This window comes from Hippocampus guttulatus, chromosome 13 (genome assembly GCF_054856545.1).
Source record: "Hippocampus guttulatus isolate MCC_2025c chromosome 13, RoL_Hgut_1.0, whole genome shotgun sequence".
Classification (NCBI taxonomy): domain Eukaryota; kingdom Metazoa; phylum Chordata; class Actinopteri; order Syngnathiformes; family Syngnathidae; genus Hippocampus; species Hippocampus guttulatus.
The window spans coordinates 11,518,545-11,532,010 of NC_141273.1; the positions used below are offsets into that span (position 1 = coordinate 11,518,545).

Here is a 13,466-nt window from a genome sequence, read left to right on the forward strand (position 1 = left end):
AAAAAGTCACGGCTTCTTGTGAGTATATGAGTTTTGTGTTGAACTAAAAGGGCCCCACTTTCACAGAGTACATCTGTGAACAAAAAGCAGATCATCATTTTGATATTTTTGCTTGGCAGTGTGTTGTGAGATTTTTCTAATGTACGGTAAAATGAGTCCCTTGGCACAACAAAGTTTGGGACCCACTGCCCAAAGGTTCCGCGTTCCTTTCGCGGCCTTGTACCGGACACAATCTGGTGGTCAGGCAAGGTCTTTAGGGCTTTGGCGCCACGTTGTTCAATCTTAGTTCTTTAAAGACAATGTATAAAAATACATCTGCCACAAACCAGCAAAGAAAGGAAATCTTAAACTAAAACCAGATATGTGATTAGAAATTCACAAGTCGCCCAGGCTGCAAATTGGAACTGCGGTATAACAGGGTGTACTGTATAATGTATTTTGGACTTGCATTAGTGGTAGGTTGAAGTGATCCCTGCGAAAATTATTCTCCTGTTAGTGTTACAGGTATGAACTCTACATTCTAATATGTCACGTCTCATTTTAGGTTCAAGCTCTGCTGCAGCACCCACCGCTGGCCATGTGATGTCCCTGTTCTGAGTCCCAAAAATGGAATCTCATAACATGTCCTTCATTTCAAATGGCCTGTTCTCATTACATACAAGAGTGCATTGCAAGCTAAACTCAATTCAATTATGTTACTGAAAAAAAGTCCACGAGTAAAGGATAAAATTCCAATTTGTGTGTTGTCATTACATGTTATCAGGCTCTTGGGCAGAACATTCACACATGATGATTTTGAAGTGGGGCCCCCTGCTGCACCACGTGTTTGCTCTGTACACTGCAAAATTTTATGTGTGTGGACATGATGAGAAAATCTGCATCTGAGTTAAGAGGTCCTGGGTGCAAATCCAAGCAGTCTTTTTTCCTGTGTGGTTTCCCACCAGTTTTCCAAAACTTTGTTTTGATTCATTGAAGAGTCTAAATCGGGGGTTGGCAAACCGCGGCTCAAGAGCCGCATGTGGCTCTTTACCGCCGCCCTAGTGGCTTTCTGGCATTTTTCAAAAATGTTTGAAAATTAAAAAAGAATATCTATATATAATTTAATATTGTTTCAGGACACAAACATTTTTAACGTTTTCCAATGCTGTAAAAATGTTTAGAATAAATATTACATTTCAACATTTCTGTCAACGGGAGGTTGTTTGATTAAAAAGTAGACTGTGGGTCAAAAAAGATTGGGCACCCCTCCCTGCTCTCCAGATGCATTGCAGAGAAAAAAAAACTTTAAATCATTGTGTATTCGAGCTAACGTTGTCATTTTGATAGGAGGCTAATATAGTAGGGCTAAGATCGGTCCTAAAAAAATCGAGCCCGGCCCGAGCCTGATCACTCAACTTGATTTGCAAGCCTGAGCCCGAAGCAAACCCGAGATTTCATATTTTATTTGTGAGGACTCGGGAGGAGGAGGGGTGATTTCTGACAACAAAGCCTGTCTTTTGTAACGAAATCTAAGTTAAACAAGCCTGTATAAACATTTACATCTTTTATATTTCTGTTTCTGAAGAGGTTACATTAACTGACAATTTTCCATCATTGACGGATTTTTTTTTAAGAGTGGACGGGGAAAATTTAAGGCCGTCCGTCATTTTGACGGGTGAAAAGTGGGCCGTAAACAGCAGCAGTAAATCCTTAAGAATCTAGCGCGGCACTTTAAGAGAGAGAGAAGCAGAGAGACAAAGACGAACAATGACGGGTGGATACTCGACAGAGACTTGGAGTTCTTTGAATTGTCATTGCAAGAGCTTAGTCTAGTACGTGTTGTGATGAGGTGACTTCTGTTTATTTGCGAACCACGGTCTCTCGTGGCCAAAACTCTTCACGGTCTCGAAAATTAAAAAAAAAATAAAGTCAGCGAGAGAGAAGGCCGACCCGAACCCGAAGCAATGATTGACATTTTACATTTTAGGCCCGATCCTACGTACCTCTAATGTAGACACATACAGCATGTGTTGCCTTTATTATAAGGCTTTTAATTTTTTTGCAGCTGCAGACATATGGGGTTTTTTTGGTCCAAAATGGCCTTTTCAACATTTTGGGTTGTCGACCCCTGGTCTAAATTGTCCGCAAGCGTGAATGTCTGTTTGACCTGCGACTGTCTGGTGGCCAATTCAAAGGTGTGCCTTGCCTTTCTCTCTCTCCATTCAACAGCGCGCCCGACCAAACTCGGGAATGACTTTCAAGCAGTGTTGGGCGTGCCTCCGGGATACGAACAGTTCCCAGTCAACAGCCGACAACTGGGTCTGTAGGTACACGCGTCGTTGCGGCTTTAGGACCCAGTTTGGAGGTTGCTCAACAGCAACGGCGCACCCGTGACCCTCATGAAGAGCAGTACAAAGATATACATTGCTGCTCTGTATGGGCAGTAAAATGTTTGGTTTACATATTTTGATTTCTACTAAATTGAATCTTTAAAACGACAAATTACATGATACCCGGATGACGGTGACAATGGTTTTCGAAACAAAAACATTCATTACAATCACACAATTATTTTCGAAGAGTTAAAAAACAACTGTTTGTTTTTCAGAGCAGACTTCTTTCATCGGCCATACTGATGGAGTAAAGGGCGCCAAGCAACGTTTGCAACAAAGCACTATAATACCGTCTTTGACAAATGACGTATGCAAGTACCCGTCGGCAGTCGACGCCCATGTTGTTCTTTGGATCAATTCTGGAGAAACGAAACTTGCCTCTGTCCCTTGAAAGGGTTGAAAGCTCAAAGCACGCCCACTTTCGTTTCTCCATCCATTGTCACACGAGAAAATAAAACCGAGCCAGGCTCAAAAGCACGCATTCATATCCTTACTTACAAGGACAGGACAACATGGGATTGTGTAAGTATTTCTCTCTTAGCATTGCATCATCACGGAAACTGGTAGGAAATGGAACCTTCCGCTTTGACGTGTGTTTTTCATTTGCAGTGACCATTTTAGCTGTTGCCGGTGGCGCAAGTAAGAGGTTTTACAAAATCAATACATATTTATGCTTTTGAAGAAACTGCCTTTTTTTTTATTGTTGACCCACACGATCACTTTGCTTGTTGTTGGCTGTTTTCACTGATGTGTTTGACTTCATTTTCGGTCCAGCTGGTTCGGTGGTTCTGGCTCCGGTGGTCTTGGGGGCCGTCGGCTTCACTTCCGTTGGGATAGCAGCAGGCTCGTATGCGGCGAGCATGATGTCAGCCGCAGCTATCGCCAACGGAGGAGGGGTGGCGACAGGTAGCGCGGTGGCTGTCTTGCAGTCTGTCGGTAAGTCGTATTCATACCTGTCAACCTTTCGGAGCACCAACCTGTATAAACTACCAAAAAAATCCTTATAAAGAGCAAAAAATCCTTATAACATACCAAAGCATTTTATATGTCAAAATAACGGCATAAAAAAACCCACGAAATTTTCAATATTTATTGTAGATCTCCATAATACAATGTCTGGTTAATGTCTAATCATCATTCTACTTAGTGGCATTACTGTGTTCAGAGTTGTATTCCTGCGTTACTTTTTTCACCAACTCCAAATGCTGACCCATCGGCTCGAAGTTACAGCATCCATTCATATTGAGTCGTGTGGGTTTTTTTCTCAAGAGCCGCATGTGGCTCTTTACCGCCGCCCTAGTGGCTTTCTGGCATTTTTCAAAAATGTTTGAAAATTAAAAAAGAATATCTATATATAATGTAATATTGTTTCAGGACACAAACATTTTTAACGTTTTCCAATGCTGTAAAAATGTTTAGAATAAATATTACATTTCAACATTTCTGTCAACGGGAGGTTGTTTGATTAAAAAGTAGACCGTGGGTCAAAAAAGATTGGGCACCCCTCCCTGCTCTCCAGATGCATTGCAGAGAAAAAAAAACTTTAAATCATTGTGTATTCGAGCTAACTTTGTCATTTTGATAGGAGGCTAATATAGTAGAGCTAAGATCGGTCCTAAAAAAATCGAGCCCGGCCCGAGCCTGATCACTCAACTTGATTTGCAAGCCTGAGCCCGAAGCAAACCTGAGATTTCATATTTTATTTGTGAGGGCTCGGGAGGAGGAGGGGTGATTTCTGACAACAAAGCCTGTCTTTTGTAACGAAATCTAAGTTAAACAAGCCTGTATAAACATTTACATCTTTTATATTTCTGTTTCTGAAGAGGTTACATTAACCGACAATTTTCCATCATTGACGGATTTTTTTTAAGAGTGGACGGGGAAAATTTAAGGCCGTCCGTCATTTTGACGGGTGAAAAGTGGGCCGTAAACCGCAGCAGTAAATCCTTAAGAATCTAGCGCGGCACTTTAAGAGAGAGAAGCAGAGAGACATCCATTCATATTTACTTTCGAAATGAAAGCATTCGAGTAGACTATCACCATTCTGGGCAAAAGCAAACGGAACTACCTGTTGGGGGGGGGGGGGGGGGGCGGACGGACGGAAATTTTCCGAATCCGTATGATTAGTGGGATACGGCCATATACGTAAGATTCACCACAAAATCTGTATGAACTATGGCTAAACCGTATGAGTTGACAGGTATGCGTATTACCCAATTCAAGTACAGCTTAATTCATAACTGCGTATTTGTAAAACATAACTAAGTTGGTTCAGAGCTCGACGACAATTAGGCCCCAGCATTTTTGAAAAATTGACCCAGATAGGCTCACTTGTTGTTTTCAATAAAAGAGGGAACAGCCTCGTGTAATTTGGTTCATCCAGCTCACCTTTTTCTGAGGCATTTTATTCGAAATAGTAAATACCATCCATTTTGCTCAGTTTGACTCAAGCCTGTTCGCAATGCACAAGCACCAAAAACATGTTTGAAAAATATGGCTCTGTAAATGTTTTGTAATGAAAGAAAACCACGGGGATAAATAAAGTTTTCTGAATCTGAAAAAAAACAACCCACACGACTCATGACTTAAGGGGTGTTCACAGGCAACACCCCTTAAGTCATGAGTCATGTGGGGGTTTTCTACAACTGAGTGACGCACGTCAGTGTGGTTTAAAAGCGTTGGCAGATTGGGGACTAAAAATCACTCTTAAACACAATCTGCACCGCAGGATAAACGTTGGGTGAATTCTGATTATCGTGTCAGGAAAAATTCTAAAGTTACAGCTTTATTTCCAATGCAAATATGCAATGCTAAGTACAATAATATTTACATTGTTTCAATCCTCACATCATATCTAATTTTTATTTCTCATTAATACTCCCGGGAGATTTTGCAGTTGTGCCCAATCTTGTGTCTGTTAATTTTGCAGTTGTGCCCAATCTTGTGTCTGTTAATTTCTACATGTTCTAATCAAAGAAAATGAGAAAAAGGGAGATAACCCCCCCCCCCCCCCCCCCCCCCCCCCCCCCTCTGTACTGTAGGAATGGCTGGTTTGTCGACCGCTGCCTCTGCAGCTGTGGCCGGTGCAGGAGGAACTGTGGGAGCGGTCGTTGCTGCACTCATCTGAGGCCAAACCTTTTTGGGTTTTAACATTTCATATTATATTATTTCAATGATATGATAAGAATATGTGTCCTATCAATAAAGACCCCACTTTTGGCTGCAGTTCAGTATCTGTATTTTTACAAGATGGCCGTCACCTTCATAAGCAACACCACAGCCATCCAGGAGCTGTTCAAGCGTATCTCTGAGCAGTTCACAGCCATGCTGCTCCACAACGGGTGAGGGTATGGATGAGATGGAGTTCACTGAAGCTGAGAGCAACATGAATGATTTGGTGTCCGAGGACCAGCAGGACCAGGACGCTGCTGCTGAGGATGAAGGGGAAGCTTGAAGAAGAAGACGGAAGCTTGAAGATAACAATGTCAGTGTATTCATTGGAAAATGAAGAAACCAGCATTGGCTGGTCTTCAAAAAAAGTTAAGCTTTGTTACATTAAATGATGTTGCTCAATCGAGTCTTCATGTTCAGCCTTATGTATAAAGCAATGGGGTTTTTTTTGTTTGTCTATGTCGGGCTTCCTGATGGTAAACTGCAACGAACGACCGACTTCCGAACAACGAACAAACCGACTTCCGAACAACAAAACAGATTTACGAACTTTTCACTTTTTTCTCTATTTAATTGCTCCCTATTTTCTCTCTTTTTATTCACTCTTTTCTCTTTCGTTTCTCTTTATTCACTTTTTTTAATCTTTTCTCTTGTTTTTTCTATGATTCTTTTTTCTCTTGCTCCATTTCTTTATCCCTCTTTTTTCTATCTTTTTATTCTCTCCTTTTCTCACTTTATTCTTCTCTCTATCGTTTTTTCCCTCTCATTTTCTTCTCTCGTTTTCTTTTTATTCTCTTCACTTTTTTCTCTTTATTTGCTCTTTTTCTGTAGTTTCTCTTTTTTATTCTCCCTCGAACATGTATCGTAAGGCGTTTTTAGCTGAAAAAAAAGACCATGCATAGTCAGGCGTTTTTAACTAAAAAAAAAAAAAAAGGCCATGTATAGTCAGGCGTTTTTAGCCGAAAAAAAACAGACCATGTTTAATAAGGCATTTTTAGCCGAAAAAAATGACCATGTATAGTAAGGCGTTTTTAGCCGAAAAAACCCCCCGACCATGTATAATCAGGCATTTTTAGCCGAAAAAAATGACCATGTATAGTTAGGCGTTCTTAGCCGAAAACAAAGAAAATGTATAGTAAGGCGTTTTTAGCCCCAAAAAAACGACCATGTATAGTAAGGCGTTTTTGCCGAAAAAAATAACCATGTATAGTAAGGCGTTTTTCACCGAAAAAAAACGACCATGTATAGTAAGGCGTTTTTAGCAGAAAAAAAACGACCATGTATAGTAAGGCATTTTTGGACAAAATTTTTAGCCGAAGAAAATGACCATGTATATATAGTAAAGCATTATTAGCTGAAGAAAAAAGAAAAAAAAAACGACAATGCATTGTAAGGCGTTTTCAACAACAACAAAAAAGCAACCATGTGTAAGGCATTTTTTGCCCCAAAAAACGACCATGTATAGTAAGGCGTTTTTAGCCCAAAAAAACGACCATGTACAGTATATATAGTAAGGCGTTTTTAAGCCGAAAAAAACAACCATGTATAGTAAGGTGTTTTTAGCCGAAAAAAAAGACCATGCATAGTAAGGCATTTTTAGCCGAAAAAAACGACCATTTATAGTAAGGCGTTTTTAGCCCAAAAAAACGACCATGTACAGTATATATAGTAAGGCGTTTTTAAGCCGAAAAAAACAACCATGTATAGTAAGGTGTTTTTAGCCGAAAAAAACGACCATGTATATAGTAAGGCGTTTTTAGACGAAAAAACGACCATGTATAGTAAGGCGTTTTTAGCCCGAAAAAACAACCGTGTATAGTAAGGCGTTTTTAGCCGCAAAAAAACGACCATGTATAGTAAAGCGTTTTTAGCCGTAAAAAAGACCATGTATATTAAGACGTTTTTAACAAAAAAAACGACCATGTATAGTAAGGCGTTTTTAGCCGAAAAAACGACTATGTACTGTAAGGCGTTTTTAGCCGAAAAAACGACCATGTATAGTAAGGCGTTTTTAACAAAAAAAAATACAACCATGTATAGTCAGGCGTTTTTAGCCGAAAAAACGACCATGTAAGAAGTTTTTAACAAAAAAAAAAATACGACCATGAATAGTAAGGCGTTTTTTTGCCCAAAAAAACCCCCGACCATGTATAGCAAGGCGTTTTTAACAAAAAAAAATACGACCATGTATAGTCAGGCGTTTTTAGCCGAAAAAACGACCATGTATAGTAAGGCGTTTTTGGACAAAAAAACGACGATGTATAGTAAGGCGTTTTTAGCCGAAAAAAAATGACCATGTATAGTAAGGCGTTTTTAGCCGAAAAAACGACCATGTAAGGCGTTTTTAACAAAAAAAAAATACGACCATGTATAGTAAGGCGTTTTTGGACAAAAAAAACGACCATGAATAGTAAGGCGTTTTTTGCCCAAAAAACCCCCCGACCATGTATATATAGTAAGGCATTTTTAGCCCAAAAAAACGACCATGTATATAGTAAGGCGTTTTTAGCCGAAAAAACGACCATGTATAGTAAGGCGTTTTTAGCCCGAAAAAACAACCATGTATAGTTAGGCGTTGTTAGCCGAAAAAACGACCATGTTTTTAGCCGAAAAAAAATGACATAGTATAGTAAGGCGTTTTTAGCCCGAAAAAAACGACATAGTATAGTAAGGCGTTTTTAGGCCGAAAAAAACGACCATGTATAGTAAGGCGTTTTTAGCCGAAGAAAATGACCATGTATATATATCCATCCATTTTCCGAACCGCTTGATCCTCACTAGGGTCGCGGGGGGTGCTGGAGCCTATCCCAGCTGTCTTCGGGCAGTAGGCGGGGGACACCCTGAATCAGTTGCCAGCCAATCGCAGGGCACACAGAGACGAACAACCATCCACGCCCACACTCACACCTAGGGACAATTTAGAGCGTCCAATCAGCCTGACATGCATGTTTTTGGAATGTGGGAGGAAACCGGAGCCCCCGGAGAAAACCCACGCAGGCCCGGGGAGAACATGCAAACTCCACACAGGGAGGCCGGAGCTGGAATCGAACCCGGTACCTCTGCACTGTGAAGCCGACGTGCTAACCACTCGACTACCGGGCCGCCCCATGTATATATAGTAAAGCATTATTAGCTAAAAAAAACGACAATGCATTGTAAGGCGTTTTCAACAACAACAAAAAAGCAACCATGTGTAAGGCATTTTTTGCCCCAAAAAACGACCATGTATAGTAAGGCGTTTTTAGCCCAAAAAAACGACCATGTACAGTATATATAGTAAGGCGTTTTTAAGCCGAAAAAAACAACCATGTATAGTAAGGTGTTTTTAGCCGAAAAAAAAGACCATGCATAGTAAGGCATTTTTAGCCGAAAAAAACGACCATTTATAGTAAGGCGTTTTTAGCCAAAAAAACGACCATGCATAGTAAGGCGTTTTTAGTCTGAAAAAACGACCATGTATAGTAAGGCGTTTTTTGCCCAAAAAAAACGACCATTTATAGTAAGGCGTTTTTAGCCGAAAAAACGACCATGCATAGTAAGGCGTTTTTAGCCGAAAAAGAACAACCATGTATAGTAAGGCGTTTTTAGCCGAAAAAACGACTATGTACTGTAAGGCGTTTTTAGCCGAAAAAACGACCATGTATAGTAAGGCGTTTTTAACAAAAAAAAATATGACCATGTATAGTCAGGCGTTTTTAGCCGAAAAAACGACCATGTATAGTAAGGCGTTTTTGGACAAAAAACGACCATGTATAGTAAGGTGTTTTTAGCCGAAAAAACGACCATGTAAGGCGTTTTTAACAAAAAAAAAATACGACCATGTATAGTCAGGCGTTTTTAGCCGAAAAAAAACGACCATGTATAGTAAGGCGTTTTTGGACAAAGAAAACGACCATGAATAGTAATGCGTTTTTTGCCCAAAAAAACCCCCGACCATGTATAGTAAGGCATTTTTAGCCCAAAAAAAGACCATGTATATAGTAAGGCGTTTTTAGCCGAAAAAACGACCATGTATAGTAAGGCGTTTTTAGCCCGAAAAAACAACCATGTATAGTAAGGCGTTTTTAGCCCGAAAAAACGACCATGTATAGTTAGGCGTTGTTAGCCGAAAAAACGACCATGTATAGTAAGGCGTTTTTAGCCGAAAAAAATGACATAGTATAGTAAGGCGTTTTTAGCCCGAAAAAAACGACATAGTATAGTAAGGCGTTTTTAGGCCGAAAAAAATGACATGGTATAGTAAGGCGTTTTTAGCTAAAAAAACGACCATGTATAGTAAGGCATTTTTAGGCCGAAAAAAACGACACAGTATAGTAAGGCGTTTTTAGGCCGAAAAATACGACATAGTATATATAGTAAGGCGTTTTTAGGCCGAAAAAAATGACAAGGCGTTTTTAGCCCGAAAAAAACCACATAGTATAGTAAGGCGTTTTTAGGCCGAAAAAAACGACATAGTATATAGTAAGGCGTTTTTAAGCCGAAAAAAAAAACGACATAGTATATAGTAAGGCGTTTTTAGGCCGAAAAAAATGACATAGTATAGTAAGGCGTTTTTAGGCCGAAAAAAAAACGACATAGTATAGTAAGGCGTTTTAGCCTGAAAAAAACGACATAGTATAGTAAGGCGTTTTTAGGCCGAAGAAAATGACAGTATATATAGTAAGGCGTTTTTAAGCCGAAAAAACGACATAGCATATATAGTGCGGCGTTTTTAGCCCGAAAAAAGCGACATAGTATAGTAAGCCGTTTTTAGTGCGAAAAAAACGACATAGTATAGTAAGCCGTTTTAGCCCAAAAAAAACGACATAGTATAGTAAGGCGTTTTTAGGCCGAAAAAAATGACATAGTATAGGAAGGCGTTTTCAAACCAAAAAAAACGACATAGTATAGTAAGGCGTTTTTAGCCCGGAAAAAACGACATAGTATAGTAAGGCGTTTTTAGGCCGAAAAAATTGACATAGTATGGTAAGGCGTTTTTAGGCCGAAAAAAACTACATAGTGTAGTAAGGCGTTTTTAGGCCGAAAAAAACGACATAGTATAGTAAGGCGTTTTTAAGACGAAAAAAACGACATCGTATAGTAAGGCGTTTTTATGCCGAAAAAAATGACATAGTATAGTAAGGCTTACTATATACTGTCGTTTTTTTTGGCCTAAAAACGCCTTACTATACTATGTCGTTTTTTTCGGCTCAAAAACGTCTTACTATATACTGTCGTTTTTTTGGGCTAAAAACGCCTTACTATACTAGGTCGTTTTTTTTAAGCTAAAAACGCTTTACTATATATACCATGTCGTTTTTTTCGGGCTAAAAACGCCTTACTACACTGTCGTTTTTTTCGGGCTAAAAACGCCTTACTACATACTATGTCGTTTTTTTTTCAGCTTAAAAACGCCTTACTATATACTATGTCGTTTTTTTCGGCCTAGAAACGCCTTACTATACTATGTGTTTTTTTTCGGGCTAAAAACGCCATACTATACTATGTCGTTTTTTTCGGCCTAAAAACGCCTTACTATACTGTGTCGTTTTTTTCGGCCTAAAAATGCCTTACTATACATGGTCGTTTTTTTTAGCTAAAAACGCCTTACTATACCATGTCATTTTTTTCGCACTAAAAACGCCTTACTATACTATGTCGTTTTTTCGGGCTAAAAACGCCTTACTATACATGGTCGTTTTTTCGGCTAACAACGCCTAACTATACATGGTCGTTTTTTCGGGCTAAAAACGCCTTACTGTACATGGTTGTTTTTTCGGGCTAAAAACGCCTTACTATACATGGTCGTTTTTTCGGCTAAAAACGCCTTACTATATACATGGTCGTTTTTTTGGGCTAAAAATGCCTTACTATACATGGTCGTTTTTTTTCGGCTAAAAACGCCTGACTATACATGGTCGTATTTTTTTTTGTTAAAAACGCCTTACATGGTCGTTTTTTCGGCTAAAAACGCCTTACTATACACGGTCGTTGTTTTCGTCTAAAAACGTTTCCCGGCTAAAAACACCTGACTATACATGGTCATTTTTTCGTCTAAAAACGTTTCCCGGCTAAAAACACCTGACTATACATGGTCATTTTTTCGTCTAAAAACGCCTTACTATACATGCTGGTTATTTTGGGCTAAAAACACCTTACTCTACATGGTCGTTTCTTCGGCTAAAGACGCCTAACTACACATGGTCGTTTTTCCGGGCTAAAACGCCTTACTATACATGGTCGTTTTTTTTGGGGCTAAAAACCCCTTACTATACATGGTCGTTTTATTCGGCTAAAAACGCCTAACTATACATGGTCGTTTTCCGGCTAAAAACGCTTACTATGCATGGTCGTTTTTTCGGCTAAAAATGCCTTACTATAAATGGTCGTTTTTTTTTCTGCAAAAAACGCCTTACTATACATGGTCGTTTTTTTCAGACTAAAAACGCCTTACTATGCATGGTCGTTTTTTCAGGTAAAAACCTCTTACTATACATGGTCGTTTTTTCGGCTAAAAACGCCTTACTATACATGAACGTTTATTTTGGGCTAAAAACACCTTACTATACATGGCCTTTTTTTCATGCTAAAAACGCCTTACTATACATGGTCGTTTTTCCAGGCTAAAAATGCCTTATTATACATGGTTGTTTTTTCGGCTGAAAATGCCTTCCTATACATGGTCGTTTTCTTGGGGGGAAAACGCCTTACTGTACATTGTCGTTTTTTTTTTTTTTTTAAGTTAAAAATGCCTTACTATACATGGTTGTTCTTTTTCGGCTAAAAACGCCTTACTATGCATGGTCGTTTTTTCGGCTAAAAACGCCTTACTATAAATGGTCGTTTTTTTTGGGCAAAAAACGCCTTACTATACATGGTCGTTTTTTCAGACTAAAAACGCCTTACTATGCATGGTCGTTTTTTTGGCTAAAAACGCCTTACTATAAATGGTCGTTTTTTTCGGCTAAAAACGCCTTACTATACATGGTCTTTTTTTCGGCTAAAAACACCTTACTATACATGGTCGTTTTTTTTTCAGCTAAAAACCTCTTACTACACATGGTCGTTTTTTCGGCTAAAAACGCCTTACTATAAATGATGGGGTTTTTTTGGGCTAAAAACGCCTTACTATACATGGTCATTTTTTCGTGCTAAAATGCCTTACTATACATGGTCGTTTTTTAGGCTAAAAACGCCTTATTATACATGGTCGTTTTGGTTATTTTTAATTAAAAATGCCTGACTATACATGGTCGTTTTTTAAGTTTTATTTAATTAAAAAAGCTTGACTATACATGGTCGTTTTATTCCGGCTAAAAACGCCTTCCTATATATACATGGCCGTTTTTTTGTCGGCTATTTTTTTCGGCTCAACGCCTTACTATACATGGTCTTTTTTTTCCGGCTTACTATACATGGTCTTTTTTTCCGCTAAAAACGTCTTGCTTGCTATACATGGTCGTTTTTGTGGGCTAAAAAGGCCTTACTATACATTGTCGCTTTTTTTTTGTTGTTAAAAACGCCTTACTATATATGGGCGGGGGTTTTTTCGGCTAAAAACGCTTTACTATACATCGTCGTTTTTTTGGGGCGAAAAACGCCTGACTATACACGGTCGTTTTTTTGGGCTAAAAACAGAAAAAAGCAATAGAATAAAAAGAGAAAAAGAGAGAGAAAAAAGCGATCGAATAAAAAGAGAAAAAGCGAGAGAATAAAAAGAGAAAAAAGAAAGAAAAAAAGAGAAAAAAGTGATAGAATAATGAGAAAAAAGAGAGAAAAAAGCAAGAGAATAAAAAGAGAAAAAAGATGATAGAATAAAAGAGATAGAGAAAAAGAGAATAAAACTGAAAAAAAGACAATATAAAGAGAAAAAAGATAGAAAATAAGAGAATAGAGAATAAAGAGAGAGTGAATTAAAAGAGAATAAAAAGAAAGAAAAGAGAG

At 38.8% G+C, this 13,466-nt stretch overlaps 1 protein-coding gene across 1 annotated transcript; it reads left to right on the forward strand.

The window, feature by feature from the left end:
• The first annotated feature begins 2,731 nt into the window (after positions 1 to 2,731).
• Positions 2,732 to 5,597, forward strand: LOC147196352 (interferon alpha-inducible protein 27-like protein 1). The gene is made up of 4 exons (XM_086127576.1): positions 2,732 to 2,894; positions 2,982 to 3,011; positions 3,147 to 3,308; positions 5,414 to 5,597. Exons 1-4 carry the CDS (start codon positions 2,885 to 2,887, stop codon positions 5,497 to 5,499), a joined length of 288 nt encoding a protein of 95 aa, XP_085983702.1. The 5' UTR covers positions 2,732 to 2,884; the 3' UTR covers positions 5,500 to 5,597.
• Positions 5,598 to 13,466: the final 7,869 nt, after the last annotated feature.